This window comes from Leuresthes tenuis, unplaced genomic scaffold (assembly GCF_036924035.1).
Source record: "Leuresthes tenuis unplaced genomic scaffold, fLeuTen1.0.hap1 SCAF_12, whole genome shotgun sequence".
Lineage (NCBI taxonomy): Eukaryota > Metazoa > Chordata > Actinopteri > Atheriniformes > Atherinopsidae > Leuresthes > Leuresthes tenuis.
This window is the reverse complement of record NW_027325366.1, coordinates 21,608,579-21,633,696: the sequence shown is the minus strand read 5'-3', so window position 1 is coordinate 21,633,696 and position 25,118 is coordinate 21,608,579. Positions and strand designations below refer to the sequence as shown.

Below are 25,118 nucleotides of genomic sequence, written 5' to 3'. Positions count from 1 at the left end.
GCTTTCCTCTACAGATGTAGGATGTAACACCTCTATCATAAAAACAAATATCAGCCTGACCCATGCAAATTTGTTGGCATGCTGGAGAGGCTGACAAAGACACCTTAAGAGGCCACCAAAAAGTTCAAGAGACAACGTAGGGTAAGGTAAACACGACAAAGACTGCAAATTTTGATATACTATGGTATTTATGCGTATGTTATAAACAAATACTCACAAGGAGACAAAACAAAAAGATCCGATGCTACAGTTTTTTTGTAAAACAGTTTTATTTTATCTTTTAGATTCTTGAAGGATTTGAATGTGGCATATGTGTAACTTACTCCTTGTGGAACATTTTTCACACTGTATATGTTGCAGCGCCATCTGCCGCAAGTTAGCAGAGAACATTTTGAAAGCCTGCAAACTTAGAAGAATTTGTATTTAGTATTATAGAAAAAAGTCAAAAGTTTATCGTGAGACATTTTACTATTTTGTGAAAATGATGAGCTTATCTTGAGTTTGATGGCAGCAAAAGGTTTCACAATTGTTGGGACAGGTCAATGTTTGCAACTGTTTAGTATCCCCTCTTTTCTTAACGGCAGTCTGTAAATATCTGGTAACTGCGGAGACTAGATGCTGGACCTTTGGGAGAGGAATGTTGTGCCATTGATCATTTATTCTTGTGAACTACTAAACTAAGGCTGATCCATGAACACTTTTACACAACCGGGCACAAGCAGAACTATTTAGGTGGAGGATATTTCTTAATGGTATAAAAACCTCTTATGTCTTGTGCAAATGCACTGGTCTTTGGTCCTCCTTATCTTGAAAAATAAGACTACACCATGAGGAGTACATTAGAGTCAGGTGATGAATAAGCCATAGCTGATTTAATGTGGAAAACATTTTAAACTTACCTGATTGTCAACTATCACCATACAATTCCTTGTGGACACCTAACATTACTCTCTATTCGAGCACCCATATACAATGTCTTGTCAAATCAGTACTAAATCCCCTGACAAGAAGCTTTTTCAAGAAAATGTCTTTTTTATGTAAGCTATATTTGAGTTCAAAATATGGTATGTCACATGCAAATAACAACAAAATAAACAGACAAAGCAAACAAATGATTAAATGACTGCGATACAAATTTTTATTTTTATTTTGCAGTTAAAATATACTGTCAGTGAATGCATTGCACGTAGTCTACGAGTCCATAACTATTTTTGTCCCTTTGGCTTTGCCGTCTGTTGCCACGGTGATTATGACGCTAGGCAAGCTTTTCAGATTAGCCTGTCCAATGTTTAGCTAGTTCACCAGGTGTAGGTTTTTGGTAAAACCAGAAGATTTTCTAACGTGTTGTCATGGCGTCCGCATTAGATGCTCTTTGGGAAGACAGAGACGTCAGATTTGACATTACGGCACAGTAAGTTAACGTTCAAATTGTTTGAGAACATTTTTATTTGTCGTACGTCCCAGCTAGTTCACTTAGCTCGACAAAGCGAAGTGACTTAGCGAACGCTACAACCTATCCTCAAGTAACTAATCTTCTGCCAGTGATAACAAATGCGTTTAGCTTCATAATAATTCAGGAAAGCGCGTCTTGCGTTAGCTTTATAATATATGTGTGTTTTTAGATATCAGAGCGTCTGCGACCATCTGATACATTTAGTGGCTATATCTAATAATCAATATGATAATCCCTCTTGTACACAGGCAGATGAAAACTCGTCCAGGAGAGGCGCTGATAGATTGTTTGGACTCGATTGAAGACACGAAAGGAAACAATGGAGATCGAGGTGGGGTTTTTTTTACATTTATCTGAACCACCTGTGTGTGGCTGGTCATTTGGCTAAAAAACTATAATAGCCGTCTCTTTTTGCAGGACGACTCTTGGTAACAAACCTGAGAATCATCTGGCACTCTCTGGCTCTGCCAAGAGTCAACTTGTGTGAGTAAACCTGCATGTCAAAATGCCTTACTATTTGATTCTATCTGTGGCAGCAGTTTTCATAATTCAAACTTTGTTTGGACATCACGTTTCCATTCTCTCTAAACAGATTTAAGTGAAGAGAGGTTACTGGGAAACAGGAGGCTTTGTAACCAGTCAGATATCTGACTGTTGTTTGAGCCACAGGGTTCTGACTTGACATTGACTACTCAAGTTAAAAAGTAGACGCCAATGAATAAATTAAATTATATCTAGTCTAAAAGAACATGTTTTTTTTTCTTTACAGCCGTCGGTTACAACTCCATTATTAACATCACAACAAGGACAGCTAACTCGGTAAGCAGACCTGTGTTTTACCTATTAGATATATTATTATATACAGTATATTATCCATATTATCCTGTAATAAATCTTTTTCTTTTCAGTTCTGAAGTATTTTTTCTGAATCTGTAAATTGCTGTAATTAAAATGTAAATGTGATAAATAATGGGTGAACAGGCTAACTTTGGAATTGATGGCTTTTTTCAGAAACTGAGAGGCCAAACTGAAGCCCTCTACATCTTAACAAAGTCCAACAACACAAGATTTGAGTTCATTTTTACAAATTTGGTCCCAGGAAGTCCGAGACTTTTTACCTCTGTGATTGCTGTACACAGGTAAAGCAGCACTGAGCCGAATCTTTAATTTGGAGGAAATTCTGAATCCAATTATTGCCTCACTAAAGATTTTTTTTTGAAAATGTGTGCTTTACAGGGCTTACGAGACCTCTAAGATGTACCGGGACCTGAAACTGCGAGCTGCTCTCATTCAAAATAAGCAGCTTAGACTCCTGCCCCGAGAGCAGGTGTATGACAAAATCAATGGTGTTTGGAATTTATCCAGTGATCAGGTACTGGTGTTGTTTCAGAAGTTTGTTTGTCAAGTAATACTTCAGTTTTGCTCAGTCTTGCTAAATTAATCTGTGTGTCTCTGATCATTTGCCTAAGCATACTAAAACTGAACTTGTTCCACTTGTGTAAACTACCGTTCACCTGACTGTTCTTTCTTTTAGGGGAACCTTGGAACATTCTTTATTACCAATGTTCGAATTGTGTGGCATGCTAATATGAATGAGAGCTTCAATGTCAGCATTCCCTACCTCCAGATTGTAAGTACAGACCAGTAAAGATCATTAACTGCACTATAAGGCACTTGTCATCTTGTACTTTATACTAACATTGTATTGTCCCTGTTTACATAGAAGGCAAACTCATCATAATATTATTTTAGATATTAAAAATACTTTTTATTGTTAAACAGTAAAATGACAACATTTTGTGCCACTTGTGTGGGTCAATAGTGAACAAAATGGCAGCATAAAGTCCAGTTTTTGGTGTTATTTGATGTAATACCTTTTTTTTTTCCCTAAGTGGTCAATCAGAATAAGAGACTCAAAGTTTGGCTTGGCTCTGGTAATAGAGAGTTCGCGACAGGTAACATTCATCAGACATAATCGCATTTACAAGGGCTTTTTTTCTTTAGCATAACCTTCTGTCTTTGTGGTTTTAGAGCGGAGGATACGTTCTTGGGTTTAAGATTGACCCTGTTGAAAAGCTTCAAGATGCACTCAAAGAAATCAATTCCCTGCATAAAGTGTACTCTGCCAACCCAATATTTGGAGTGGACTATGAAATGGAGGAAAAGGTAGGCATGTATTATTAGATATTAGAATCCCTGAACCCCTCGCAACGGAACACCTAAACCTGACCCAAGCCAGCACTAAAAACTCTCCTTCTAATTTTGAATAAACAGCTGCGAACATTTCCATGAATATGTCAGGCTTTTTCTGCAACTGATCATGTTGTCATAGCGCTGTTTGTCCTAACAATGATTCCAGCCCCAGCCATTGGAGGAGCTCACGGTGGAACAGCCACCTGATGATGTGGAAATTGAGCCCGATGAGCAGACCGATGCTTTCACAGTGAGTGAGCCCGCTGGCCATCCTTACACTACTCACTCATCTGGGAGTTTAACGGTTTAGTTTTCAGATTCTCAGAATTGCTGTGAGCTCACGTCCTTCAGCATAGTGATCAAACATGAATTTATGTTGCCTAGTGCTCATGTTTGTGTGGCTCATCAGGCAACAATAACCTAGTATTACAAGGTGAAAACCTTGGTCATTTCCATTATATCTGCTTAATTACATGTCTGTGTGCGTGTCTGCCTTTCTTACAGGCCTATTTCGCTGATGGTAATAAGGTACATTCCCTCATTTAGTTAATATGATCATGAAATAATTGATGTTTTACAGCATGTGGTCTGTTTAAAGTGTGTGGAAACCTAATTTACATATTATGTAATTCCACAGCATCAGGACCGCGAGCCAGTTTTCTCCGAGGAGATGGGTCTCGCCATTGAAAAGCTAAAGGATGGTTTTACACTTCAAGGGCTGTGGGAAGTGATGGGTTGAGACAACATGAAACATGTGTGCTCCATGTACATAGTGTGTTTGTACAGACAATAGAACCTTTATTTATTTAGAGTGCCATTTAAAGGTTGTACAGTTTATGTATGAAGAGTTTGTCTTTTACATGCTTTATTGTGAAGTTCCTTGTATCGTGTAGAAGGTTTTCTTTAGCTCTTTCAAGTTTCTATTGTTTACTCTGAATAAAATGTATTAAATAGACTTTTTTTTTCACATTTTATTAATGCATCATCGGATTAAGTAGGCTTGTTGCCGTATGTGGAAGGAACACAGTGAGCTCAGGCTAAAGACAAAGATGTACAAGTATTTGAAAAATGTTTTAAGAGGACAAACAGTCAGCTCCTGTGGCAGCAGCTGTTCGCTGACCCTGTCTGCCGGTTAGGTGACTCCTCTCTGGATGTCTCACACACTTAATACTGAATCACACACACTGGAAGGGAAGTGCTCATTGCTATCAATGAATTGTGAGTCACTCCACATGTACATGTCCCTAGAATACTCATATAACTGTAGGAGATGTCAGTCATGTGTGTAAACATGAATAAGAGCACTAAAACAAATGGTCAAGCCACAGGAATATTTTTCATAATCATCTTCTGCTTCTTTTTTTTATTCCTCAGACTTTTGAATTCATCCTATAAGAGGAGATCACAATAAAATATCAAGCGTTCTTTCTGTTTGGCTGCGTAACAATGTTGCTACTAATCACTGGGGTGACAAGGCCCCACAGTTGTTTGTGCTTTATGACAGCTGTGTGAGCTCTCCGATTTGGCCAACCTGAATTCTTCATGGATGGGGTGGTTGGCTATATTTAGAGGGGCACGGTTATATTGAAGTGGCCTCAGACTTGGCTGCCTGTAGTTTTCTGTCTTCAGCAGTTAGGACAATCAGTCTCGAACTGCCCTTCTTCCATCTACTTCCTGTCCTGAAAGAATGGATCCCCAAGGCCTGAGGGAAGATCTTCGCCTGTTTCAGAGCACTTTATTGCAGGATGGACTCAAAGAGCTTCTGAATGAGAATAAGTTAATTGACTGTATCCTAAAGGTTGGAGACAGAAGCATCCCCTGCCATCGGCTCATTCTGGCAGCATGTAGTCCATATTTCCGGGAGCTCTTCTTCTCAGAGGATGGAAAGGAGATTGAGGCAAAGGAGGTTGATCTGGAGAATCTTGACCCCAACATTATGGAGGCGGTTGTAAGTTATATGTATTCAGCAGAGATTGACATCAATGATGACAACGTACAGGATATTTTGGCTGCTGCCAATCGCTTCCAGATCCCTTCTGTGTTCACAGTTAGTGTGAATTATCTCCAGAAGAAGCTGAACAGGAAGAGCTGCCTTGCCATCTACAGACTGGGACTGATGCTAAACTGTGCCAGACTGGCGATGGCGGCTCGAGATTACATTGCCGATCGCTTTGAGACCATTGCCAAGGATGAGGATTTCTTGGAGCTTGCTCCACCCGAACTCTTTGCCATCATCGGAGCTGATGCGCTGAATGTGGAAAAAGAAGAGATCGTGTACGAGACTGTCATGCGGTGGATCAGAAAAGACAAGGACAAGCGTGTGAAATCCTTGCAAGAGGCCTTTGAGTACATTCGTTTCCGTCTGCTCCCAGAGAAGTATTTCAAGGAAAAGGTGGAAAAAGATGACCTCGTTAAGGCTGATCCTGAGGTTCTCAAAAAAATCAAAGTCATCAAGGAAGCGTTTGCAGGGAAGCTGCCAGAGAAGAAAAAGGGCCAAGATGACACAGAAGAAGGAGAGCTGCCTGGTTACCTGAACAACAATCGCAGATACGGCATGTTTGCCAAAGACATGATTCTCATGATTAACGACACTGCTGCTGTGGCCTATGACGGCCAGGAGAATGAATGTTTTCTTGGAGCAATGTCTGACCAAATCCCCCGAAACCATGTCAGTCTGGCAACCAAGAAAAACAATCTATATGTGTTGGGAGGACTGTTTGTCGATGAAGAGGACAAAGAAAACCCACTGCAGTGTTACTTCTACCAGGTAGAGAAACCTTGCTAAATTCATTTAAAAAGAACAAAATGAAACCCCATACTTTGCTGTTGAAACATGTTTAAACATTGTTTTCAGCTGGACAGTCTTGCTGCTGAATGGCTTGCTCTGCCACCCATGCCTTCCCCAAGGTGTCTCTTTGCCATGGGGGAATTTGAAAATCTCATCTTTGCTGTAGCAGGAAAAGATTTACAGACCGATGAGTCTCATGACACAGTCATATGCTACGACACAGAGTAAGTTCAATACATTAACCATGTCTGTTCGGTGGAGTCTTATGAACAGGGCAAACAGTGTTAAACACACTGCTTGATGTGTGCTTTTAGAAAAATGAAGTGGACTGAAACTAAAAAGTTGCCTGTGAAAATCCACGGCCACTGTGTGGTCTCTGAGAATGGGCTGGTGTACTGTATTGGAGGAAAGACAGATGACAAGTAAGAATACGACGCGAAAATATGTTATATTAAGTCAGAATATTACTCTCATATAAACACTTACTGACGATCATTTTCTCTACTGGTAAAGTAAAGCGTCCAATAAGATGTTTGCATACAACCACAAGAGGGCAGAGTGGAAGGAAGTGGCTCCCATGAAGACACCGAGATCCATGTTTGGAGCAGTTATCTACAAAGGGAAGATTATTGTTGCTGGGGGGGTCAATGAAGATGGCCTGACAGCTTCATGTGAAGCCTATGACTTTGGAAATAACAAGTAAGTGCTAGAAACATACGAGTTGTTCTTTAACCAAAATGACAAAATTATCTCCCAACTGTGTCTGTATGTCATGCTACAAAACTAGTAACTGTGTTCTAAATTTGACTTCCTAGTGATTAAATGAGCCATATAACCCACATTGAAGCTTTTTCATGTATATTTGTTTGGGCAAGGATCATCATTTCACATGGTTTCATCATTAAGACTTCATCTAGTCTGAAAAAGATTTTAAAAATCTAATCTTCCAAGAAAAAGCAGGGAAAGTGTCATCCTGCGATCTCCTCTTAGTTCTGAATTTTAAAAGCCAACAAAATAACAGTTCAGAAAGCACAGAATGACACAGCTATGGCACACTTTGTTGCAGGTGGACACCTTTCACAGAGTTTCCCCAGGAGAGGAGTTCAGTCAACCTGGTCAGCTGCGGAGGGCTGCTGTATGCTGTAGGAGGCTTTGCCATGGTGGAGAATGAGAACAAAGAGTGTGCGCCCTCTGAAGTCATCGACATTTGGCAGTATGTTTGAGTTTTTGTTCTGCATGTTCAGTGTGCTACATTTGAAGATTTTATTACTTTAAAAATACTTTTAAAAAAAAACCCATAGTTCTAAACATGTACTTTCTGAAAATGTCTTTACCAGGTATGAGGAAGACTCCAAACAGTGGAGCGGCATGATCAGAGAAATGCGTTACGCAGCTGGAGCCTCCTGTGTCACGATGCGCCTGAATGCAGCTAAAATGCCCAAACTGTAACGTGGGACCTTCACGTTACTGCTGTTGGACTGATGTTTGTATGTAAATCGTCTTACATAGAAGCTAATTATTGTCATCCATCATATCGTATATGTCCTTCGCCTACCCTGTTAGGTTTAGTCATTTTAATAAAATGTATTATAGTTTTATTTTGTCCTTTTTCCACGTCATGAGACGAAAAGTTTCTTTTAAACACAACTACCAATATTGGAGTTTCTTGCCAAGGATCCAAAGTACTGTGCAAACTGACCAAACATTCATAGATAACAATGCTGTTTTTCTACACGAAAGTCTGCGAATATCCAAAGAAATAAAATCACAAACCTGCAGTTGTGATGATAATCTTAATAATTCACTCCTCTTTTCTAAGCACTCAAAATGTTCTCTACATGATAGACGTGTGGAAAACACAAAATACAAGCTTTTTATTTCATTTTCAAAATGTTACATGATACAAAAGCATACGATACACACTCTCACTTAACATGACCGAGGTAGATTCATGCTAACTTTAGACTAAGCATTAAAACTAAAAACAAGGAGCACTTTGTATTGACTCTATGGTTTTTAAAACGTTTTGCTTTCCAAAACGCTTTTTGAAAAACCAGGATAAGCTCTCGGTGCTGAATGTAACACTTCTGTCATTGCTCTATAAATAAGGTCGTCAGGAAAAGAGCTAGCCGAGTATTTTCTTCTTCAGATATTCCTTCCAGTTATCATGTGTTGAGAGCTCCATAGAGTTCCATTCATAGTGAGGGACCTGTAAGATAACAGCAAAAGCTTTGCTTTCTTTCTCACAATATTGCCGACTCTGAATGCGAAATTTCAGTGTCGTGTCGAGAAATGTTCCCTCACCTGAACAACACGATATCCCAGAATTTCAAGGTGCCTCTTCCTCATCAAGGCTTCACCTTTCATATGGTGAGAGTTTTTGCAGAAGAGCCTTGAATCAAGGAAGTCCACAGCGACGCTGAGAAAAAAAAAAGGAAAAACAAAACGGCTTTAATTTCTGAGAGGTCTTATTGGTCTATCATATTTAGGCTTTTTTTCTGTACATACACACACCTATTAGCCACAACAATGTTAAGTGAAGTGAATATCATGTTGTTACAGTGAAATAATCTGCTGGGAAACACTGGCTCTGGCCTTCATGTGGACACTATTTTGATGTCATACTAAAATCCTTAAAGACAAAGCAAATCTCTCAAGGAATTGAGAGATTTGAGAGAGACAACACTCCTCAGTGGGTGCCGTGGCCTTTCAGCGGGACCTACTTCTTTATCCCACTTCTGACGATAACGTGCCATTTACCTATTCTACATGTAGGATTATCATTAGGGAAGGTACTGATAGTTTTCCATCTATGTGCTCCTCACTTGTAAGCTGCTTTGGATAAAAGATTTATCTAAATCAATGTAATGTCAATGGACAAAAAGGAAAAAAAACTATATATTTATCATCAAGAATAGAACAGAGAACCCGAGACATTTACCCAGCTACAAAGACCAGTATCACAATCTAAGTGATTATTTAAAAGGTAAACTAAGCAAGCCTGAAATGACTCTGGCCTCACTTTTAAACAACAAGGCCTGCTGCTAATTTGTCGGTGGCGTACGTATGGCTGGTTGTGGCTGACGAGTGCTCAGTGTATACTCCTACCGCTGAGCTCCAGGTGGAAACTCTGCCCAGGTGTTTTCCCGTGAACTCGAGTCCCAGACAACCGTTCCTCTGTCCGAGATCTGTAGGGTACTGGGCTCAGTGTAAGGCAACGGCTGTGAGTGTTTGTCCAGTTGGCATTCAAAGTCTGAAACAACAACAAAAAAAAATAATACAGGAAAATTCAAGGATTGTGGAGGATTGGCTGAGGAATACAGATGCCTGAGAGTCTACCTGGACAACGGACTAAACTGGAAATGCAACACAGAGGCTGTCAACAAGAAGATTCAGTGCAGAATGTATCACTTAAGGAAGCTTAGCTCCTGCAATGTCAGCACCATCGTCTACAAGTTTGTGGTGAAGACTGCAGCCTCTGATGCTGCAGCCATCTGTTGCGGGAGCAGCATCAGAGGCTCGACGAAACTTAAAGTGATAAAGAACGCTGGCTCCATGCTGGAGCCCTTATCTGCACATGCTGATGAACAAAAAGGACAACACTGCGCTCCCTCTGCATAACATAGTGCTCAAACAAAGAAGTGCGTTCAGTCAGCTGCTTCGTCGTTCCTGCTCACTCTGCACAATGATTATTCTCAAATGACTCATGATAAATAACTCAAAGCTGTTCTCAGTGCAGCAAGAAAACATAACGTTCCTCACTGGCACTAATTAAGTATTTCTTCAATTTTCAATGACAGAAATGGGGCCCAGATAGAAAAAGTCACACTTTTAACTTTGAAAACATGTTTTTCATGCCAATCGATTAATCTGAGCTCGATGCTTTCTGCTCCGTGTGACTTCTTTTGGAGGAAAAGAGAAGACGTGACACAACAACAGCGTATACTCACCTACGGTGTAAAAATACGGAGTGATGACTGCTACTCGCACACAGTTAATTCCACCAAGAACTTCACCCAGCATTTTGTGGATTTGCTGTTGTACGGGACTGATGTGGCCATTCCCTAAAAACAAAAACAGGTTACTTATAGTTTATAGGTCATTTAAGTGTTCACAACTTAAAATCCAACCTAAAACCAGAATACTAGAGCCTCCTCTAACCTTTCCTTTGCTGCTGCTGGCAGTAGCGCTCATGAAACCAAGGCACCTGGAACTCAGGACACTCGAGACACACGGCACGATTGAGCTCCATAAGGCGAAGTCGTGTCCGCATATTGAGAGCTTCAGGCAGAGCTTTAAGGAGTAATACAAATCGTTACATTTGTCCCAATGCACAGAGTTTGCTTACATTTCAAGATGGATAGTTATTTTGCCACAGATGGAAATGTCAGGGACGTACTTTCAAGCTGAGAGTCCAGTTTTCCCAGAAAGTCTATGCTGAAGATTTCTCTAATCAGTTCTTCCGGAAAATGATCTGCTACTGCCAAGGAGTATGCCGTGAGGACTAGTAGATGTGGGTCGAAGGAGTCTAAAAGAACATATACATAACAGGGTGAGTAAAAGCTTACAATGGGAGAAACAGAAAGTGCAGTGTGACGTTTACTTACTGATGTGTGGAGTGAAACGCTTTATGCAAGTATCATACAGTTCGTCTGCCTGCACGGGATCATAGTTCAGGACGGAGAAGGGTAGCAGGGTGGCATATGTTGCTGAGTGGTGGATCTTAAAATGGAGACAAGGTAAAATACAGTTAAAAAAGATGCAGTCACTCCAGGTTAAAATGTTGTCTCTTAAAGCACCTTGTCAATGTGTTCAATGGCCACACTGGCAATTCTGTCCATTAGAGTAGGGCAGAGGTAATTTGTCCTGGTAAGGAAGAAGGCCAAGTCTGGGACAATGGTCCAGTCAATTTGATCCGTCATCCTCCTCAGCGTGACCATGGACTCTTCGAGCAGCATCTCCTCAAACCACTCCCCCGAGATATACTTGAGCTCCTCCAGCACCAAGTCCAACTTGTCAGCGGTTTGTAATCTGTCGTGGCCACAGCGGCTCAGCTTCTGCAGCAGTCCGATGTACTTGCTGTGGGTGGTGTGACGGTAGGAGGAATCATTCCGGATCCACTTGGCAATAGCAATAGAAATGGTGCTGAGCTCACTGAGGTTGCACTGTGCAACCACCGCGTCTATCCGAGAAAGCACACTCTCGTCAACCCGCGGGTTGGGCAGCATAGACAGTACCCGAGTCAGCATGGTCACTTCAGAGGGGTAAAAACTGTTCTGCAAAAACCTGCAAGATAAAAAAAAAAAAACTGTTCGGTCTACTGTGCATTCAGTCAAATTGGAACGCAGCATTTGGTCACAACACTTACTTAATCAAAATGTTCCTTAGTGTAGCGAAGAGCTCTGGGTTCTGGTACTGCAACAGAAAAAGGGCTTGAGTGATTCTGGCCACCTCCACTGACTTGTAGACATGAAGGTTCTTTTGGATTACGGATGCGATTCTGGAAAATAAAGAGACAATATCCAATTGACATTTTAACAAATCAGTGAAGATGTGTCTTTTAAAATTAAAAATCAATCAAAAATTTTTTTTTCTTTTTAAATCACAGCATTATAATAGGAATCCCTTGAATTTGAATTTTTCGGTCAACGCCGAGTGAGCTTGGAAAGATTGAGTAAAATAATGTAAGAAAAACAATTACGATTTTCACTTGAAATAGCAAAATATGCTAGAAATGTTATTGTTTTATGATATATTTATATATGCTAACTTTATTTTTGATGCCAAGATTTTTGGAAAATGACAGGACACGTTGTTGCAATTCCTCCTTTTAACAAAATTTTGTAAGACCTGTAATCTGAGAAGAACTTCTGAAAGCGAAACGTTAATTAGCATACATTTTTCCAAACAGAAACCAAATTTCTCTGTTTCCACATTTGGTATGTTGTCTTTCCTTCTTTTCAATTAAATACAGAATTTAAATGATTTGCAAACCATTGCGTAATATTTTCTACATTCCTTCTACACATCAAAGCTTTCATGGAAACACGGACGTATGGTTGCAACGTGGATTTATTTGCAATAAGTGTATATTTTCTGATATTTAGGGCCCTGATGCTTAAGTTATGTTGGTGTTTTATGGCAGAGACATGAACTCACTTGTTCAACAAGCTGAGGTTTCGACTCTGGATCTCCTCCAGTGCTTCAGCTACACCCAGAGCCTGATGTGCGTTGAACTCCTCCGCCAACAGAAGGGCCGTATTCTCCAGCCTGTGAGGAATGAAACCACACAGTAGACCAGTGGGACTAAAAGACTGCTGCAAATATTAGACGTCCACTCATGCATCACTTGGTTGATCATGACACCAACCTTTCTCTGATCTCCGGACTGGCAATGGGAGCCAGAGCAACAAACAGTTTAGAGAAGGAGAAAGCATCAGTACTTGAGTCCATCAGTTCGATCAGCTTTTGTTTGGCAGCCAGCCTGAAGTCACAGTTGTTGAACTGAAGGGACTGATACAGACCCAAGATAATGCTGATATTTTCGGCATTTAGCCTGGGAATGTTGCGCAAGAAGATTTCATTGCACTTCTCCATAAGTGGCCGGTGAATGTACTTGATGTTGCGCAGAAACTGCACCATTCTTCGCGGTGTGTTGTAATTTGAGGGATCTATTGTGTGAAGGAGGTGATCTGCTCTCTGGATGAGAGCGTCCCGAAGCCGGGGGGACACGAGGGACGAGACGGCAATCATCAACGTGGTTAGGATCCTGGAAGAACAATGTTGTTCACAGTAAACACACAATTCATACATTCAAAGGGTCTTTGAACATATTTGTCTCATCACTAACCTGGCATCATTGATAGATGACAACCTCTGATCCAAAATGTTGGTGATGTGACCCATCACAGGACTGTGCTGAAGGTGCTGATCATTCAAACAGACAGCAAACTTGGACAGAGATGACATTGGAAGTCTGGAAAAAGTTTGTGTAGAATGTGTATAAATGGCTAAATCAGCAAACACATGTAACTGAATTAAATATTGCTATTTTCCTGATTTATACCCATGTAAATAGAGTAATTTGTGGAGCATTTTTAGACATTTAGGTTCTGGGACATTTAAAATATTTTGGCGACCACATTAAAATTCAATTAATAAGCTTAGTGACCAAAATTAAAATGTTATGCCTACTTACCGGTCTATCCTCAGCCAAGCTTCTGAAACCATCTGCTGCACAAGAGAGTCATGTTGCTCAACGTTTAGCCTACAGAGAGGAAAGCAACTAAATATGTTGGTATAAAGTTTGTAGAATTCAAAGTAATCGTCACTAAACAGATTGTGTGCATTAATATACCTGAGGAAAGCATAAAGCATGTCGACCAACATGAAATCATCCATAAGACCAATTTTGTTCTCTGCCAAAACCCGGAGAGTCAAGAACTGTGGGTTAGTCCTGACGAGGTCGACAGTCCTGAGCAGTTCAGGTCTCTCCTTCTGAAACTGCCACAGCATCCCCACAGCATGGCTCACATGGTCGACTGTCAGCTTGGTTTTGTTATTCCCCACCACATCAAACACTTGGTCTTCAGCAGAACAAAGCTGCAGCCGCTCCAGGAGCTGGTCTTTATTCACTGCACTCCCATGAATGAGCCTTCGGAGGCAGGGGTTCACACATCGAAGCCGATACATCATCGCAGACCTGGGCTCAGGTTAGCTGTGCACATAGGTCTCCATTTTACCGGCGTCCACTGTCCAGCTCAGTGTCAGCGGACTGTCAGGCTCGTGTGGTGCTTCTTTAAGTACCTGAATCAGCTGAAAAACAATGCAAAGTATAAACGTCTAAAATACAATTCCAGCTTGTACGTCAAGGTCTAACATATTTCCAGCGCTTGCATGGCGGTGACACTCAGTGTGACATGTTGACCTCAAGAAAGAGGCCAAAAAAAGCCCTGTCCCATTAGAGCATTTAACATGACTTTCTTCTACTACTTAAGCAAGATGCCAGCCTCTACTAGCTCAACCAGCCTCAGTGTATTAAAGCGGTGCACACGTGGATACAGAGGTTATCAACTTAAATGGCTGTTATCCACGGATAATAGGATATATCCGCTAGAATTTCTCATATTAAGTAAATTAATGCATTATTTTTGTGCCACGAATGTAATACAGTCGTTAAAATAGCTCAAAGTCAAAATTACCTAGCATGTGTGCTGCGAAGTTTTACTTCCGTAGCAAGTGATGTAATAACAAATTGCTACTTGCAACCCTGGGTTATGCCTATCAGGCATAAATTGGTGGTTTGGAGTTGTTTGCCAGTACAACTGCTTAAAGCGACATGTTGGGGTGTTTTCCTATTTTAATACCCTAAATACAAAGGAACCTTCGGTACCTTTCAGAACATTTGAAGTATCAAAGTGACATACACCTGAAAATTGCGGATAATAAATTACTGAGGTTATAAACATGACCACGGTTTAATCTGAACGGAAAAAATAGCAAGAAAAGTCAGCGCGCTTGAATCGGTTTAGTTGCTTGGTTTATTGAATCTTGGATAAAAATGGCACTGAATGTCAACCAGATGGAAAATATTTAAATATCTCAGGGGAACCTCTTCCTGACAGGTAACACTTAGGGTATACAATCCCAATGTTATCTGGCGCACGCCTCTCCACATACATTGACGTCCCCAGTCGCGCCATCTTTACAAAACAGTGAGCCCAACACTGAATGAAACTTAATTCTTGTCTTTTGCAAAAGCTGCTCGCTGTATGGACTGAAATCCTTGGATTTCCAGGTGATTTGATTTAACATCATCGACGTCTCGGTGATATTTGCGGTTCACATTTTGTAGTTAAACCTCCTCTGCATGTCTGGTTGATGCTAAGGTTCGGCGTACTTGCTAATGCTAACACCAGGCCTGTATAATGTGGGTGACCGTGTGTCCGATTAATGGTGTTACGTTAAACCCTAAATGAACGAATCTGAAAACACGAACCATTGTGGCTCTTGGACATTCAAATATATCATTGCAATCGTCTCAGGTGGTCGTTTTTAATGGTGCTCGGTGGCTAAAGCTAACTGACGAATCGCAATCAACTGAAAATGGTAACCCATCTGCCGCCACAGCGCCACGTTGAGCTGAAAGCGTTTCATTGATTACTTTTTTTTTATATTTGATACAGTGTAAGTGGCCCACATTGGTTGTTTTGTCTGTTGTGGCTCTTGTGTAGTTTCAATATGCCCGTTAGCGATTCTCACAGAGTTATTTAGATGATCATATCTGCTGCTGCCGTATGATGCATCAACGGTCGTGGGTTGGTCAGGTTTGGGTTATCATTCTCTCTTATCTGTGTCTTCCCTGCAGGTGTTTTATGTGATCATGGGGATCAAGGTTCGCCCTCGCTGCTTCCTTGACATCGGAATCAGTAATGTTCTTGGTAAGATGAGGACCTCAGCTTTCTGCCTGCTTTGTGATTCATTAACTGAAGTGCTTGTTTATTAGTTAAACACCTGTAATATGGCAGCTTCTGGATACATCCCCTATGCCCCAAGGCTTGTAATGATAACCTTATGAGGAAACCCGTCACATATAGCTGCTGGTTTGACATATGATCACTTAGAGGTTGTGTTTGTGGTGCTGTTTTATTGTCAGACTCTGTCTAAAATAAGGCAGAGAGACAACTCAATGACAGCGGCTCAGCCTACCTGAGCGTAAACAGAAATGAATTATTCTGACACCGGTGTCTCCACAGTTGGCAGAGTTGTGGTGGAGTTGTTTGCAGACATCTGTCCCAAAACTTGTGAAAACTTCCGATGCCTCTGCACAGGTGAATGAATTTTCTGCATCAGACTCTTCCACAAAAAGAATCTTACTGAGTAATCTTACTGAGCGCTGCTGTTTTATGTAGGTGAGAAAGGCATCGGTAAAGGAACTCAGAAACCTCTGCACTACAAAGGATGCCTCTTCCATCGAATTGTCAAAGACTTCATGATTCAAGGTGGAGACTTCAGTGAAGGTGAGCTATTTGTTGTGAATGACTTACATGGGGTTGAAAATCTAGGATTTGTGTCCAAATATTACCCATTTGAGAATAATCCAGGATTTATTTCGTCAGCGGCGAGTTTTGTGACATATAGCAGTTGGTTTCAACTTAATAACATCGAATCATCGATAAAAGCAACACTTGGGTGGATTGCAGCTGTGGACGTATTTTTTTCATCCAGAAGAGCTGATTGTGAGCATGCACAAACATCTGGCTCGGGCCAATTGAACAATGTGCAGTGTTCCCTGCCAGTGTATGCGTAGAGTAGTGAATCTGTTTTTCCTTATGTGCATTTTGGAGTTGCACAAAGGTTAAAGTGAACGGAAATGACAAAAAGTGGAAAATCTTCCTTAAAATCACCAAAGTTTAATACCGTCACCAAATACCTATTTCCTATGAAGTGTCATCTCGATAGTAATTTTTTAATTTACTTCTCATCTGGATTGAAACCCAGCGTTTGTTTTCATTTCCGGTTATGGCATTTATGGCGTATTTATGTCGAAGCCTTTCCTTATGTTTTACGTGTTCTTTGACGACATAGGAAATGGAAGAGGAGGCGAGTCCATCTATGGAGGCTTTTTTGAAGGTAAAGAGGCCACTGTCAGAGCTGTCAGTTGTTATCCAAACCGGCGTTGGCTTCAAGATGGCAGTACAATCTTCTCCTTTTCCCTCAGATGAAAGCTTTGCGGTTAAACACAACAAGGAGTACCTGCTGTCTATGGCCAACAGGGGCAAAGATACAAACGGATCACAGTTTTTCATGTAAGCACTGTTTTTCAGTGGTTCATATTTTCTGATTTCACCTGCGAGTCGTCAATACTTGACAGTGAATTTATGTCTTGTTTCTCTTTTTTGGCCTGTGGTGACACTTCAGAACAACAAAACCTGCCCCACATCTGGATGGGTAAGTGCAGTATTTGACATTCGAATTGATTGCATTGTGCACAATGCGCACGATATATAGCTACACATTAATGCCACTGTTTTTTTTTCAGTGTCCATGTGGTTTTTGGCCATGTGATCTCCGGCCAAGAGGTTGTTCAAACCATGGAGAGCCAGAAATCCGATCCTAACAGCAGGCCATATGCTGAGGTGAAAGTTTTGAATTGTGGAGAGCTCGTCCCTAAATCAAAAGGTTTGTTTGTTTGAACTAGTTTAATTTATTAAATGAGTTTTTGGTAACTTCTGCCAAGAGTTTCTGACACCGTTTCCATTTATTTAGCAAAGAAAGCTGAAAAAAAGAAAGAAAAAGGCTCCTCCAGTTCCAGCAGCAGCTCCAGTGACTCTGAGAGCTCCTCGGAGTCGTCCTCTGCTTCTGAAGAGTCCGAAAAAGATTCCAAGAAGCGGAAAAAGAAAGCGAAGAAACTCAAAAAGAAACAAAAGAAGAAGGATAAGAAAAGGTACACGCCTTTGGTCAGTTGTCATCGTCTACTCTGCAAACAACTCCCAGTGTCTCACATCGGAGCTTTTTCACAGGTCAGAAGCTGAGAGCGCTGAAGAGAAAGAACAAGAAGAGCTGGTTACATCCACTGTTCGTCCTGAGGAAATCCCACCAATCCCTGAGAATCGATTCCTCATGAGGAGAAGTCCTCAGACGGTCCAGAGGTCCAACGAGGAGGTCGAGAAGGATCAAAGAAAGAAGGACAGCAGGCCAAGAGAGAAGTTAGTGTTTCACCGACAGTCAAAAGGACAAACATCCCAACGTAAAGCTGACCTTATTTCAATTTCTCGTTTTTATTTTTGCAGTACTGGCATATCGTACAATTCCCAGTCAGCATATCACAGGAGAATGGAGGTGACGACTCGCTCAGGCAGGAAGATAAAAGGCAGAGGACCGAGGGTAGGTGCCCTGCAGTTGTGTTGAATATTTTCCACTTTTACACATTTTTTTTTTTTTTTGTCCCTTTGAGATTTCTTTTATCACCAGCGTTTGCTCTAGTTTATTTATTCTCAGAATTATAGGACTGAAATATCATTACTCCTCCCAAACAGAGATACAGGACTCCATCCCGCTCTCGCTCGAGGTCTCGGGATCGCTTTCGACGCAGCGAAACTCCGCCGCACTGGCGTCAGGAAATGCAGCGTCAGAGGATGAGGGCGGTTACAGGAGAGCGCTGGATTAAGGGCGACAAGTAAGATCCTCTCACTCGAATTTTACCAAGTGTGCATCAAGCTGTGAGTGTAAATGATTGGGAGCAGATGCAGGACATTCTCCCACAGTGTGACCTTATACAGTAAACCGTGTGCATAGACTGTGATATTAACATCCCTGCAGTGCACTTGCAGTGGCTGTTCAACTGAGAATTTGCAGATATTAGTTTAAATGCAAAGACACCTGGATTTCATGAATATTTAGAAAAAAGCCCAGTTTTGCGAATATGTTAAAGCACAATTAAGATTTTTTCTTAATTGATTTTCTTGGTTTGTTGTTTTGTTTTTTCAAACAGAGGTGACATGAACCAGCTAAAGGATGAAGAAACTAAAGCTCCAAGGAGGGAGAGACGGATCTCCAACACGAAGCATGAAAACACAGCCGAGGGTAAAAAAGATAAGAAACCTCGGTCTCATAGATCTAAAAGCAAAGAAGACGCCGTGGAGAAGGATGAGAAGCATAGCAAATACAAGGCAAAGAAAAAAGATAAATCTCATAGTCGCAGTAAAAGCAGAGAAAAGAATAGAAGATCAAAAAGCAGAGATAAAGGTAACAAGCATAAAAGTGATGATAGAAGAGGCCGCTCCAGGAGTAAAGAAAGAAATGTTGATAAGAAGGAAAAGGAGTCGGACCAGGATCACAGTAAAGATAGAAATAAGGCTCAGGAAGCTGATACAAAACAGAAAGAAGCTCAAAAAGGGAGCAATGGTGAGAGAATTAGGACCAAGTCGCAGAGCAAGGAGCGATCATCTGCAAAAGATGAGCACAGATCCAGCAGCAGAAACAGAGACAGAGGTGGACGAGCCGTGTCCAAAGATAAAGAAGAAAAAAGGGAGAAAGACAAAGACCGAGGCAGAGAACGCAGCAGGAGCAAAGAAAGACGGTACAATAGTGAAAGGGAGACTAGGCGACGAGGAACATCCAGGGATAAAGACCGTCGATCGAGAAGTCCAGACAGAAACAGAACTAGAGACTTGCACAGAGGCAGACGCTCCAGAAGCAGACGCTCCAGAAGCAGGAGTCGTAGGAGAGACCCGAGCAAGGACCGATCGTCTCATAGAAAAGACAGAGAAGCTGCCAGCCAAAGGAGGCGCCGCAGCAGCCGCAGCCGCAGCAGCAGCAGCAGCAGCAGCAGCTCTGAGAGTGATAGAGCAGATAAGAGGAAGGGCCAAAAGAGCCCCGATTCGAAAAGAAGAGCCGATAGTGCTTCCAAATCCAAAGACAGAAGAAGCCCAGCCAGACCAGATAGTACAAAAGTCAGAGAGAGAAACGATAGCAAGAGGAAGGAGTCGAGCTCTAGCTCCAGCTCTGACAGCGATTGATATTTTAATATTTTTTTTTTTTTATACCCACAATTCATGCAGTATGCAACACCAGCTTTCCACCTACAGTGGAACGTATTCACGGCCCGCAGTTCTTCCTCATGTAACGCATGTACGAGTCAGTCAAACCGCCGGCTCACACGTGTGGAACAGCGGCAGATCGACATTAAGGTTAAAAGAAGAAAGGACAGTGGTGACTGCTGCACCGTGCAAGCAGTAGCTGAACTCTAAAATCTCCCCCTTTTTTTTTTTTTCTTCTCTTTTTTCTTTAAACTCAAAGACTCAAAATAAACTGTTTGTCCAAAACTGTACAAGTACCAGGTGTTCTTTTAAATTAATGACAAGAACAAGTCATATTGAAGGCAGTTATTTGTTTTTTTGTTGTTTGTTTTTCTTTATTATTTGGTTTATTATATTTGAGCTGACCTGATATAGTTTTTTTTGGTTTTTTTTCCAAGTTTGCTGGTACTCTTACCCATGTCAAGTTACTTTATACTGAGTCTGAGAGAGAATATTCGTACTGTGATCCATGCTTATTCCGGTATTCAGTGTTTGATGAAATAGGCACACCCACTACTTTTACTCACAACAAGTCTTGTACTGTAATCCTGTTCTTTAACCTTTTTTTTTTTTTTTTCAAAGACAAACTAAAAGCGGTTTCTGTGAGCTCCGTTTCGTGCAAGTTGGCCACAAGTGATCTGCTGGAGTGTTGATTGATTGAAATGAAAACAAAAAAAAAAGCTCCGTTTTGATTTGTAATAGTTTTTAATACTCTGTAAATTCTGACTCCAAAACATTATTTGCAATGAAAAATCCAAAAATAAACAGTCATATCATTTCAGGAAAATGGGAGCCTTCTCTGTATTGTTTTCTTCATTTGGGTTGTTGGGCTGATTACATACAGCTAAAACATCCTGTGTCCTGTGGATGTTTTAAGGGTTTTCAAAGTGTCCAAGTCGGTCCCAAAACAGCCACATTCTACCTCCATAAAAGAAAATTCTACCTCCATAAAAGAATAAACAGCAGTTTATCTCCTCTTTTTGTATTTTTTACTGACAGTATTTCCTTTGATCCAAAGCAGTTTTTAGTGTCCCCCAATCACAACTATTTCACATCTCACATTAGTCGGATCCTCCATGTTGTACCTGAGATTTTCCCAACTTGTGTTTTCTTACAAATAATGGGCATCCGTGACCAGGTGCAATTATTTTAACACATTTTTCAAGCAGTTTATAGACCAATACAGGCAGCATCCAGTGCTTTCAACATTCTCCTCATAGATCCCAGCCTTACATTCAGAGTAATCATCATCTAATAGGGCTAACTTGAAGCTGTGCATTGGTGTTCGTGTGGCTTTATGAGTCAACTGGATCATTCAATTCAGTTTTATTAATATAGCGCCAATTTACAACAAATGTTACCTCAAGGCACTTCAATAATATAGTCCAATTCAAGCCAATTGATACTCGCTGAGTGTTCCTTTCCACTTTGTTTAAAGGTGGAATAGAGCTCAGCCGAAATGAAAAATCCTCATTTCAGGGAGACTAAAAGTTTTAAAGAACAGTTTGCCTGACAGACTGCTGAGACCTCATCAAGCTTTAGATAAACTGCAGAAAGGTTTTTTTTTTTACTGTGAAGGAAGACTGAAACCCCCTGCCTATCACCATGTGAATCCAAGCCTCCTCTTTGCATGCTGAATATCTACAGCTTCGTGAAGCTTTTTAATGTTCTCTGTGGCACCAGAGACATATTTGGGCATCTGAGCACCAGTACGGTCCTGAACCAGGTAGCTCGGCCTGACTCCACCAAAAACAGGACCGTGCCCACCTCCGATCCCTTCTCTTGCAGCTTTGTAAAGTGGAAACACATTTCTCTTAGCTTCTGCTGCCGCGCCGATGACGTGCTGCGAATACTCCTGAAACTTGTTTTCCTCCTCAGCGGTGAGTTCCGCGTTCTTCGCCTCAAACTCGCGTTCCTCCTCTCTCAGCCGCTGAAGCCTGGCACTTTTTTCAGCCTGTATTTGAGAGACGAAAGATAAACATTTCTTCTTCTAAAACAGCACCTGCTATAATTGTTCAGCTTTGAAACGACAAAGTGGATTTTCTCTGATAACCACCAGCTGTGCAGCATTATAGTCTCGCAGTTTTCTCTCTTCTTCTCTGATTTTCCTAGCCTTCAGTTGTTGTTTCTCGGAAAATATTCTGTCGGCCTCCCTCTTTGACCGCAGTGCGTCTCGGGTGTCCTGCTCAGCGATTTTGTCCCTCTGCTCCTTTTCTCGTTTCTGGTACAGACAGTTGGTGCCACAGTTGTGATTCACATTAGTTTAATGCAGCTCCACTTGTCCAGATTCTAGCTGAAACATTACCAACAAGTTGTGACCCCCATTTATAAAGTGCCGGTAAAATATAATGCACTGTTACCATGACGTCTCTGTGTGCCGCGATCGACTTCAACATCGCAGCCTTTCTCTCCTCCTCCTCCAGCTGCACCTGCGCCTGTTTTGCATCCCGCTCAGCGACAGCTTTAGCAATCCTCTGCTCCTCACTCGCAGTTTGCTCCTGCTGTGTGACTGTCAGTTTGCTCAAGATCCTTTCTCTGCGGAGCTGAGCCTCTCTTGATGATAAAAAAAACCACTGATGATTGTTATATGCAAATCAGAACCTGCATCTTCACACTCACTGCGCAGGGTCTTACTTAAACAACTCCTTTTCTCTTTCTTTCCGTAACTGCATAATTTTCTGTTTGGCAGAGAGAAAAAGTTTCCTTTGCTCCTCTTCGGCCTCCTGTTTCTGTGCATCAGTCGCTCTTATCAGGTCCCTGTTGGTGAGATGCTCCTGTAAACACACAACATGCACCTGTAAATGTAATGTGGGGTAAAATGAGGATGCACTTCCTTTAAAATCTGCTGGTGCGATCCAACCAGGTGAGCTTGCATGAGGTCTCTCTTCTGGTTTGCTTGCTGTTCCGACTCCCTTCTTTGCTCCCACTGATAGAGCTCTTGAAGACTCTGGATTTCTTCTCCTTCCTTCTTGTTCTGCAGCTTCTGTTGCTCTTTTGCCAACTCTTGTTCAATCATCCTGGAGTACAAGAATAACAAAATACCATCTTAAAGCTTTTTTTTTTCTTCTCTACAGCCTTGTTCTCTGGCCCCCGGTTGGAATTAATCAGTCAGGAGTAATGGGGCCACAGTTCAATCACATGCAGTTCTACCATAAAAAATGACTAAATCCACAAGACAAACAGAAAATGACACAACTTCAGAGGCTGACTGTTAAGTCTTACTGCTTTTTCAGGTCCTCTGCAGCAGCCTGTCTCTGCAGTTTCTTTTGTAATGTCATCTCCTGCTCCTTTCTCAAAGCTTCGCCCTCTCTGGTCTTCACCATTTCCAAGAACTCTTTATCCACGTCTTTAGTGGCACTTTTTATTCTTTGCTTCAGTTCCATCTGAGCTTCCCTCTCCTTCAGCACCTCTGTAAGCAGGAGTGCACGCTGGGGAAGTTGCAAAAAACTCATTTGTTATCCCGAAATCTATTGCGGTGTGCATATGTGGTGCATAAATGCTCGAAGAATACCAACATGCAATCCTTTGACCCGGTCGGTTTGATAATACAGCTGAGTCTTGGCTTTTTCAATGGCCTCTTTTCGCTTTTGCTCCCTATATTTGGCTTCTTCAGCGTCCATCAATTTTCTTTTCTCCTCCTCAATCTGGTCGCGAATCTTCTTTGCCTCTAGCTTCTTTTGCCTTTGACCCTGTGATCAATGCACACATACAGAGGTTTAACGTTATGCTTTTGAGTGTGTGCAACTGTTTGCAACCTAACAGACACGTCATACTGAGTGATCTCTGAGAACAGATGTGCTGGAACTTACAGCGATGGTATTGGGCCACAGTTTCACAACTTCTTGCGACTGCATGTGCAGAGCCTTTCTCTGCATTGTCGTCTCTCTCAAACGGTCCTTTTCTCTATTCACCCCTTTCAGTTCGTCTTGGATCCTGAGCCATTCAGCCTTCCTTAAAACAGTGACTCGTCTCAGATCGGGGGGCTGGAATATTTCCACGGCCTCCCCTGCAGATGCTTTTTTAGTAAAAGAAATTTATAAGAACACTTTGTTTCAATCCAGAAAATATGATCTTTATAGGAACTTTCAATGTACACTACAGCTTGTGTCACTTTGATTGAGGCCTGTGGAGACAAAGGTGCACATGAAATACTGTTCTGTAATATATCATTCATTGCATTTATTGCTGATAATACAAAAACTCGGTATTTAGCAAAGATTCTTCTTTTTGGCAACAACTCAATTAAATTGAATGTGGGCTACATGATTCCTGTTCTCTAATGTATGTTGCGGTCCTGCACAAAACTTGACGTGAACAAAACTGACACAAAAAAAGTCCAATTTTGTTGATAAGCTAAAAGTAAAAAATAGCTACATATTGAAAATAGATTTTAATGTTCCACTACAACCATTTATTGGTTTGTGGAAAAATGCTTTAAAAGTGCTTTTCCCCAAATATGACCTGAGAAGTGGACGCAGAAAACTAGGATTGTTTTATTTGCAAAGAATCAGAAAATCTTAAAACCTTTTAATACTTCATTTATATGGAAGTATGACAAAAAAAATGAATACTATATCTAATATTAATGAAAAGTAGCCAAAACTGGAAGAAAATTTCATGAAGAAGTTGTTTTATCTAAAAATATGATAAATGACATTCAATCATTCTGAGTCATTAAAAACTAACATTTAGATTTTAGATTTAGATCATTTAAGATAACTGATTGTGTTCTTCTTATTGTCTTTATCACCTTTTTTGCTGTATCCTGACCGACGGCCGTGCTGACCCACCGACGCCATGTGATATCGATATATAAGATTTTAAAAAATGACTGAAAATTATTAAAGTCGAAATAAACAGGCGAGTCTAGCGCTTTTGCATGCGGTAAACTAGTTATATTCTAGACTGGATCAGCTCTACTGCCTGACCCAGCCTACTCTGACACTGAAAACCAATCACCGATCTAGTTGGCCCTAATAGCCAATCACAACAGAGCACCGCTTCCGCTGCACACCTCCCGCTGATCCAATATAGACAATTTAACATCAGGCCTGTGGGTCTTCATTTGTTGGGCTGTATCCAGGCAACGACGACCTCAATCAGA

General features: G+C 41.2%; 5 protein-coding genes across 6 annotated transcripts; 3 read left to right on the top strand and 2 right to left on the bottom strand.

The window, feature by feature from the left end:
* Positions 1 to 1,259: 1,259 nt before the first annotated feature.
* On the top strand, positions 1,260 to 4,571 carry bbs5 (Bardet-Biedl syndrome 5). Its single transcript, XM_072397688.1, has 12 exons — positions 1,260 to 1,411; positions 1,702 to 1,784; positions 1,871 to 1,936; positions 2,223 to 2,272; positions 2,465 to 2,592; positions 2,690 to 2,825; positions 2,988 to 3,083; positions 3,346 to 3,408; positions 3,485 to 3,619; positions 3,813 to 3,896; positions 4,151 to 4,174; positions 4,284 to 4,571. The coding sequence occupies exons 1-12, from the start codon at positions 1,350 to 1,352 to the stop codon at positions 4,383 to 4,385; spliced, it is 1,029 nt and encodes a 342-aa protein (XP_072253789.1). The 5' UTR covers positions 1,260 to 1,349; the 3' UTR covers positions 4,386 to 4,571.
* Positions 4,572 to 5,241: 670 nt separating this feature from the next.
* Positions 5,242 to 8,032, top strand: klhl41a (kelch-like family member 41a). The gene is made up of 6 exons (XM_072397082.1): positions 5,242 to 6,413; positions 6,501 to 6,658; positions 6,749 to 6,856; positions 6,948 to 7,133; positions 7,501 to 7,647; positions 7,772 to 8,032. The coding sequence occupies exons 1-6, from the start codon at positions 5,334 to 5,336 to the stop codon at positions 7,881 to 7,883; spliced, it is 1,791 nt and encodes a 596-aa protein (XP_072253183.1). The 5' UTR covers positions 5,242 to 5,333; the 3' UTR covers positions 7,884 to 8,032.
* Positions 8,033 to 8,294: 262 nt separating this feature from the next.
* On the bottom strand, positions 8,295 to 14,655 carry fastkd1 (FAST kinase domains 1). Of its 2 annotated transcripts, XM_072397079.1 has the most exons (15): positions 14,636 to 14,655; positions 13,792 to 14,249; positions 13,633 to 13,701; positions 13,285 to 13,410; positions 12,805 to 13,203; positions 12,594 to 12,704; positions 11,803 to 11,934; positions 11,234 to 11,720; positions 11,042 to 11,156; positions 10,834 to 10,962; positions 10,596 to 10,727; positions 10,385 to 10,498; positions 9,543 to 9,687; positions 8,739 to 8,853; positions 8,295 to 8,643 (listed from the first exon to the last, which is right to left on the bottom strand). In XM_072397079.1, exons 2-15 carry the CDS (start codon positions 14,127 to 14,129, stop codon positions 8,560 to 8,562), a joined length of 2,496 nt encoding a protein of 831 aa, XP_072253180.1. In that variant the 5' UTR covers positions 14,130 to 14,249; positions 14,636 to 14,655; the 3' UTR covers positions 8,295 to 8,559. The 2 variants fall into 2 exon arrangements, with proteins under 2 accessions (XP_072253180.1, XP_072253181.1); XM_072397080.1 differs by having other exon boundaries at positions 13,792 to 14,636.
* A 460-nt stretch (positions 14,656 to 15,115) lies between these two features.
* Positions 15,116 to 20,801, top strand: ppig (peptidylprolyl isomerase G (cyclophilin G)). The gene is made up of 13 exons (XM_072397081.1): positions 15,116 to 15,231; positions 15,802 to 15,874; positions 16,190 to 16,264; positions 16,346 to 16,453; positions 17,022 to 17,066; positions 17,155 to 17,242; positions 17,355 to 17,384; positions 17,476 to 17,615; positions 17,703 to 17,880; positions 17,957 to 18,142; positions 18,227 to 18,320; positions 18,473 to 18,612; positions 18,928 to 20,801. Exons 2-13 carry the CDS (start codon positions 15,817 to 15,819, stop codon positions 19,952 to 19,954), a joined length of 2,169 nt encoding a protein of 722 aa, XP_072253182.1. The 5' UTR covers positions 15,116 to 15,231; positions 15,802 to 15,816; the 3' UTR covers positions 19,955 to 20,801.
* Positions 20,802 to 21,007: 206 nt separating this feature from the next.
* cfap210 (cilia and flagella associated protein 210) lies at positions 21,008 to 24,860 on the bottom strand. Its single transcript, XM_072397083.1, has 9 exons — positions 24,765 to 24,860; positions 23,824 to 24,029; positions 23,530 to 23,703; positions 23,237 to 23,442; positions 22,875 to 23,031; positions 22,649 to 22,788; positions 22,375 to 22,567; positions 22,071 to 22,235; positions 21,008 to 21,968 (listed from the first exon to the last, which is right to left on the bottom strand). The coding sequence occupies exons 1-9, from the start codon at positions 24,811 to 24,813 to the stop codon at positions 21,615 to 21,617; spliced, it is 1,644 nt and encodes a 547-aa protein (XP_072253184.1). The 5' UTR covers positions 24,814 to 24,860; the 3' UTR covers positions 21,008 to 21,614.
* Between the last annotated feature and the right edge of the window lie 258 nt (positions 24,861 to 25,118).

Excerpts from the sequence above, each read along its gene's own strand:
- bbs5 (XM_072397688.1), top strand. The coding sequence starts at position 1,350 with ATGGCGTCCGCATTAGATGCTCTTTGGGAAGACAGAGACGTCAGATTT. Across the intron at positions 2,273-2,464 it reads CAACAAGGACAGCTAACTCG|AAACTGAGAGGCCAAACTGA; the intron begins GTAAGCAGACCT and ends GGCTTTTTTCAG. Across the intron at positions 3,620-3,812 it reads ACTATGAAATGGAGGAAAAG|CCCCAGCCATTGGAGGAGCT; the intron begins GTAGGCATGTAT and ends CAATGATTCCAG.
- klhl41a (XM_072397082.1), top strand. The coding sequence starts at position 5,334 with ATGGATCCCCAAGGCCTGAGGGAAGATCTTCGCCTGTTTCAGAGCACT. Across the intron at positions 6,857-6,947 it reads GGAGGAAAGACAGATGACAA|TAAAGCGTCCAATAAGATGT; the intron begins GTAAGAATACGA and ends CTACTGGTAAAG. Across the intron at positions 7,648-7,771 it reads GAAGTCATCGACATTTGGCA|GTATGAGGAAGACTCCAAAC; the intron begins GTATGTTTGAGT and ends TGTCTTTACCAG.
- fastkd1 (XM_072397079.1), bottom strand. The coding sequence starts at position 14,129 with ATGATGTATCGGCTTCGATGTGTGAACCCCTGCCTCCGAAGGCTCATT. Across the intron at positions 11,721-11,802 it reads CTAAGGAACATTTTGATTAA|GTTTTTGCAGAACAGTTTTT; the intron begins GTAAGTGTTGTG and ends TTTATCTTGCAG. Across the intron at positions 10,963-11,041 it reads GCGTTTCACTCCACACATCA|ACTCCTTCGACCCACATCTA; the intron begins GTAAGTAAACGT and ends ATGTTCTTTTAG.
- ppig (XM_072397081.1), top strand. The coding sequence starts at position 15,817 with ATGGGGATCAAGGTTCGCCCTCGCTGCTTCCTTGACATCGGAATCAGT. Across the intron at positions 16,265-16,345 it reads CTTCCGATGCCTCTGCACAG|GTGAGAAAGGCATCGGTAAA; the intron begins GTGAATGAATTT and ends TGTTTTATGTAG. Across the intron at positions 17,067-17,154 it reads CTATGGAGGCTTTTTTGAAG|ATGAAAGCTTTGCGGTTAAA; the intron begins GTAAAGAGGCCA and ends CTTTTCCCTCAG.
- cfap210 (XM_072397083.1), bottom strand. The coding sequence starts at position 24,813 with ATGGCGTCGGTGGGTCAGCACGGCCGTCGGTCAGGATACAGCAAAAAA. Across the intron at positions 24,030-24,764 it reads GTCAGGATACAGCAAAAAAG|CATCTGCAGGGGAGGCCGTG; the intron begins GTGATAAAGACA and ends TTACTAAAAAAG. Across the intron at positions 22,236-22,374 it reads CGGCACACAGAGACGTCATG|AAACGAGAAAAGGAGCAGAG; the intron begins GTAACAGTGCAT and ends TGTCTGTACCAG.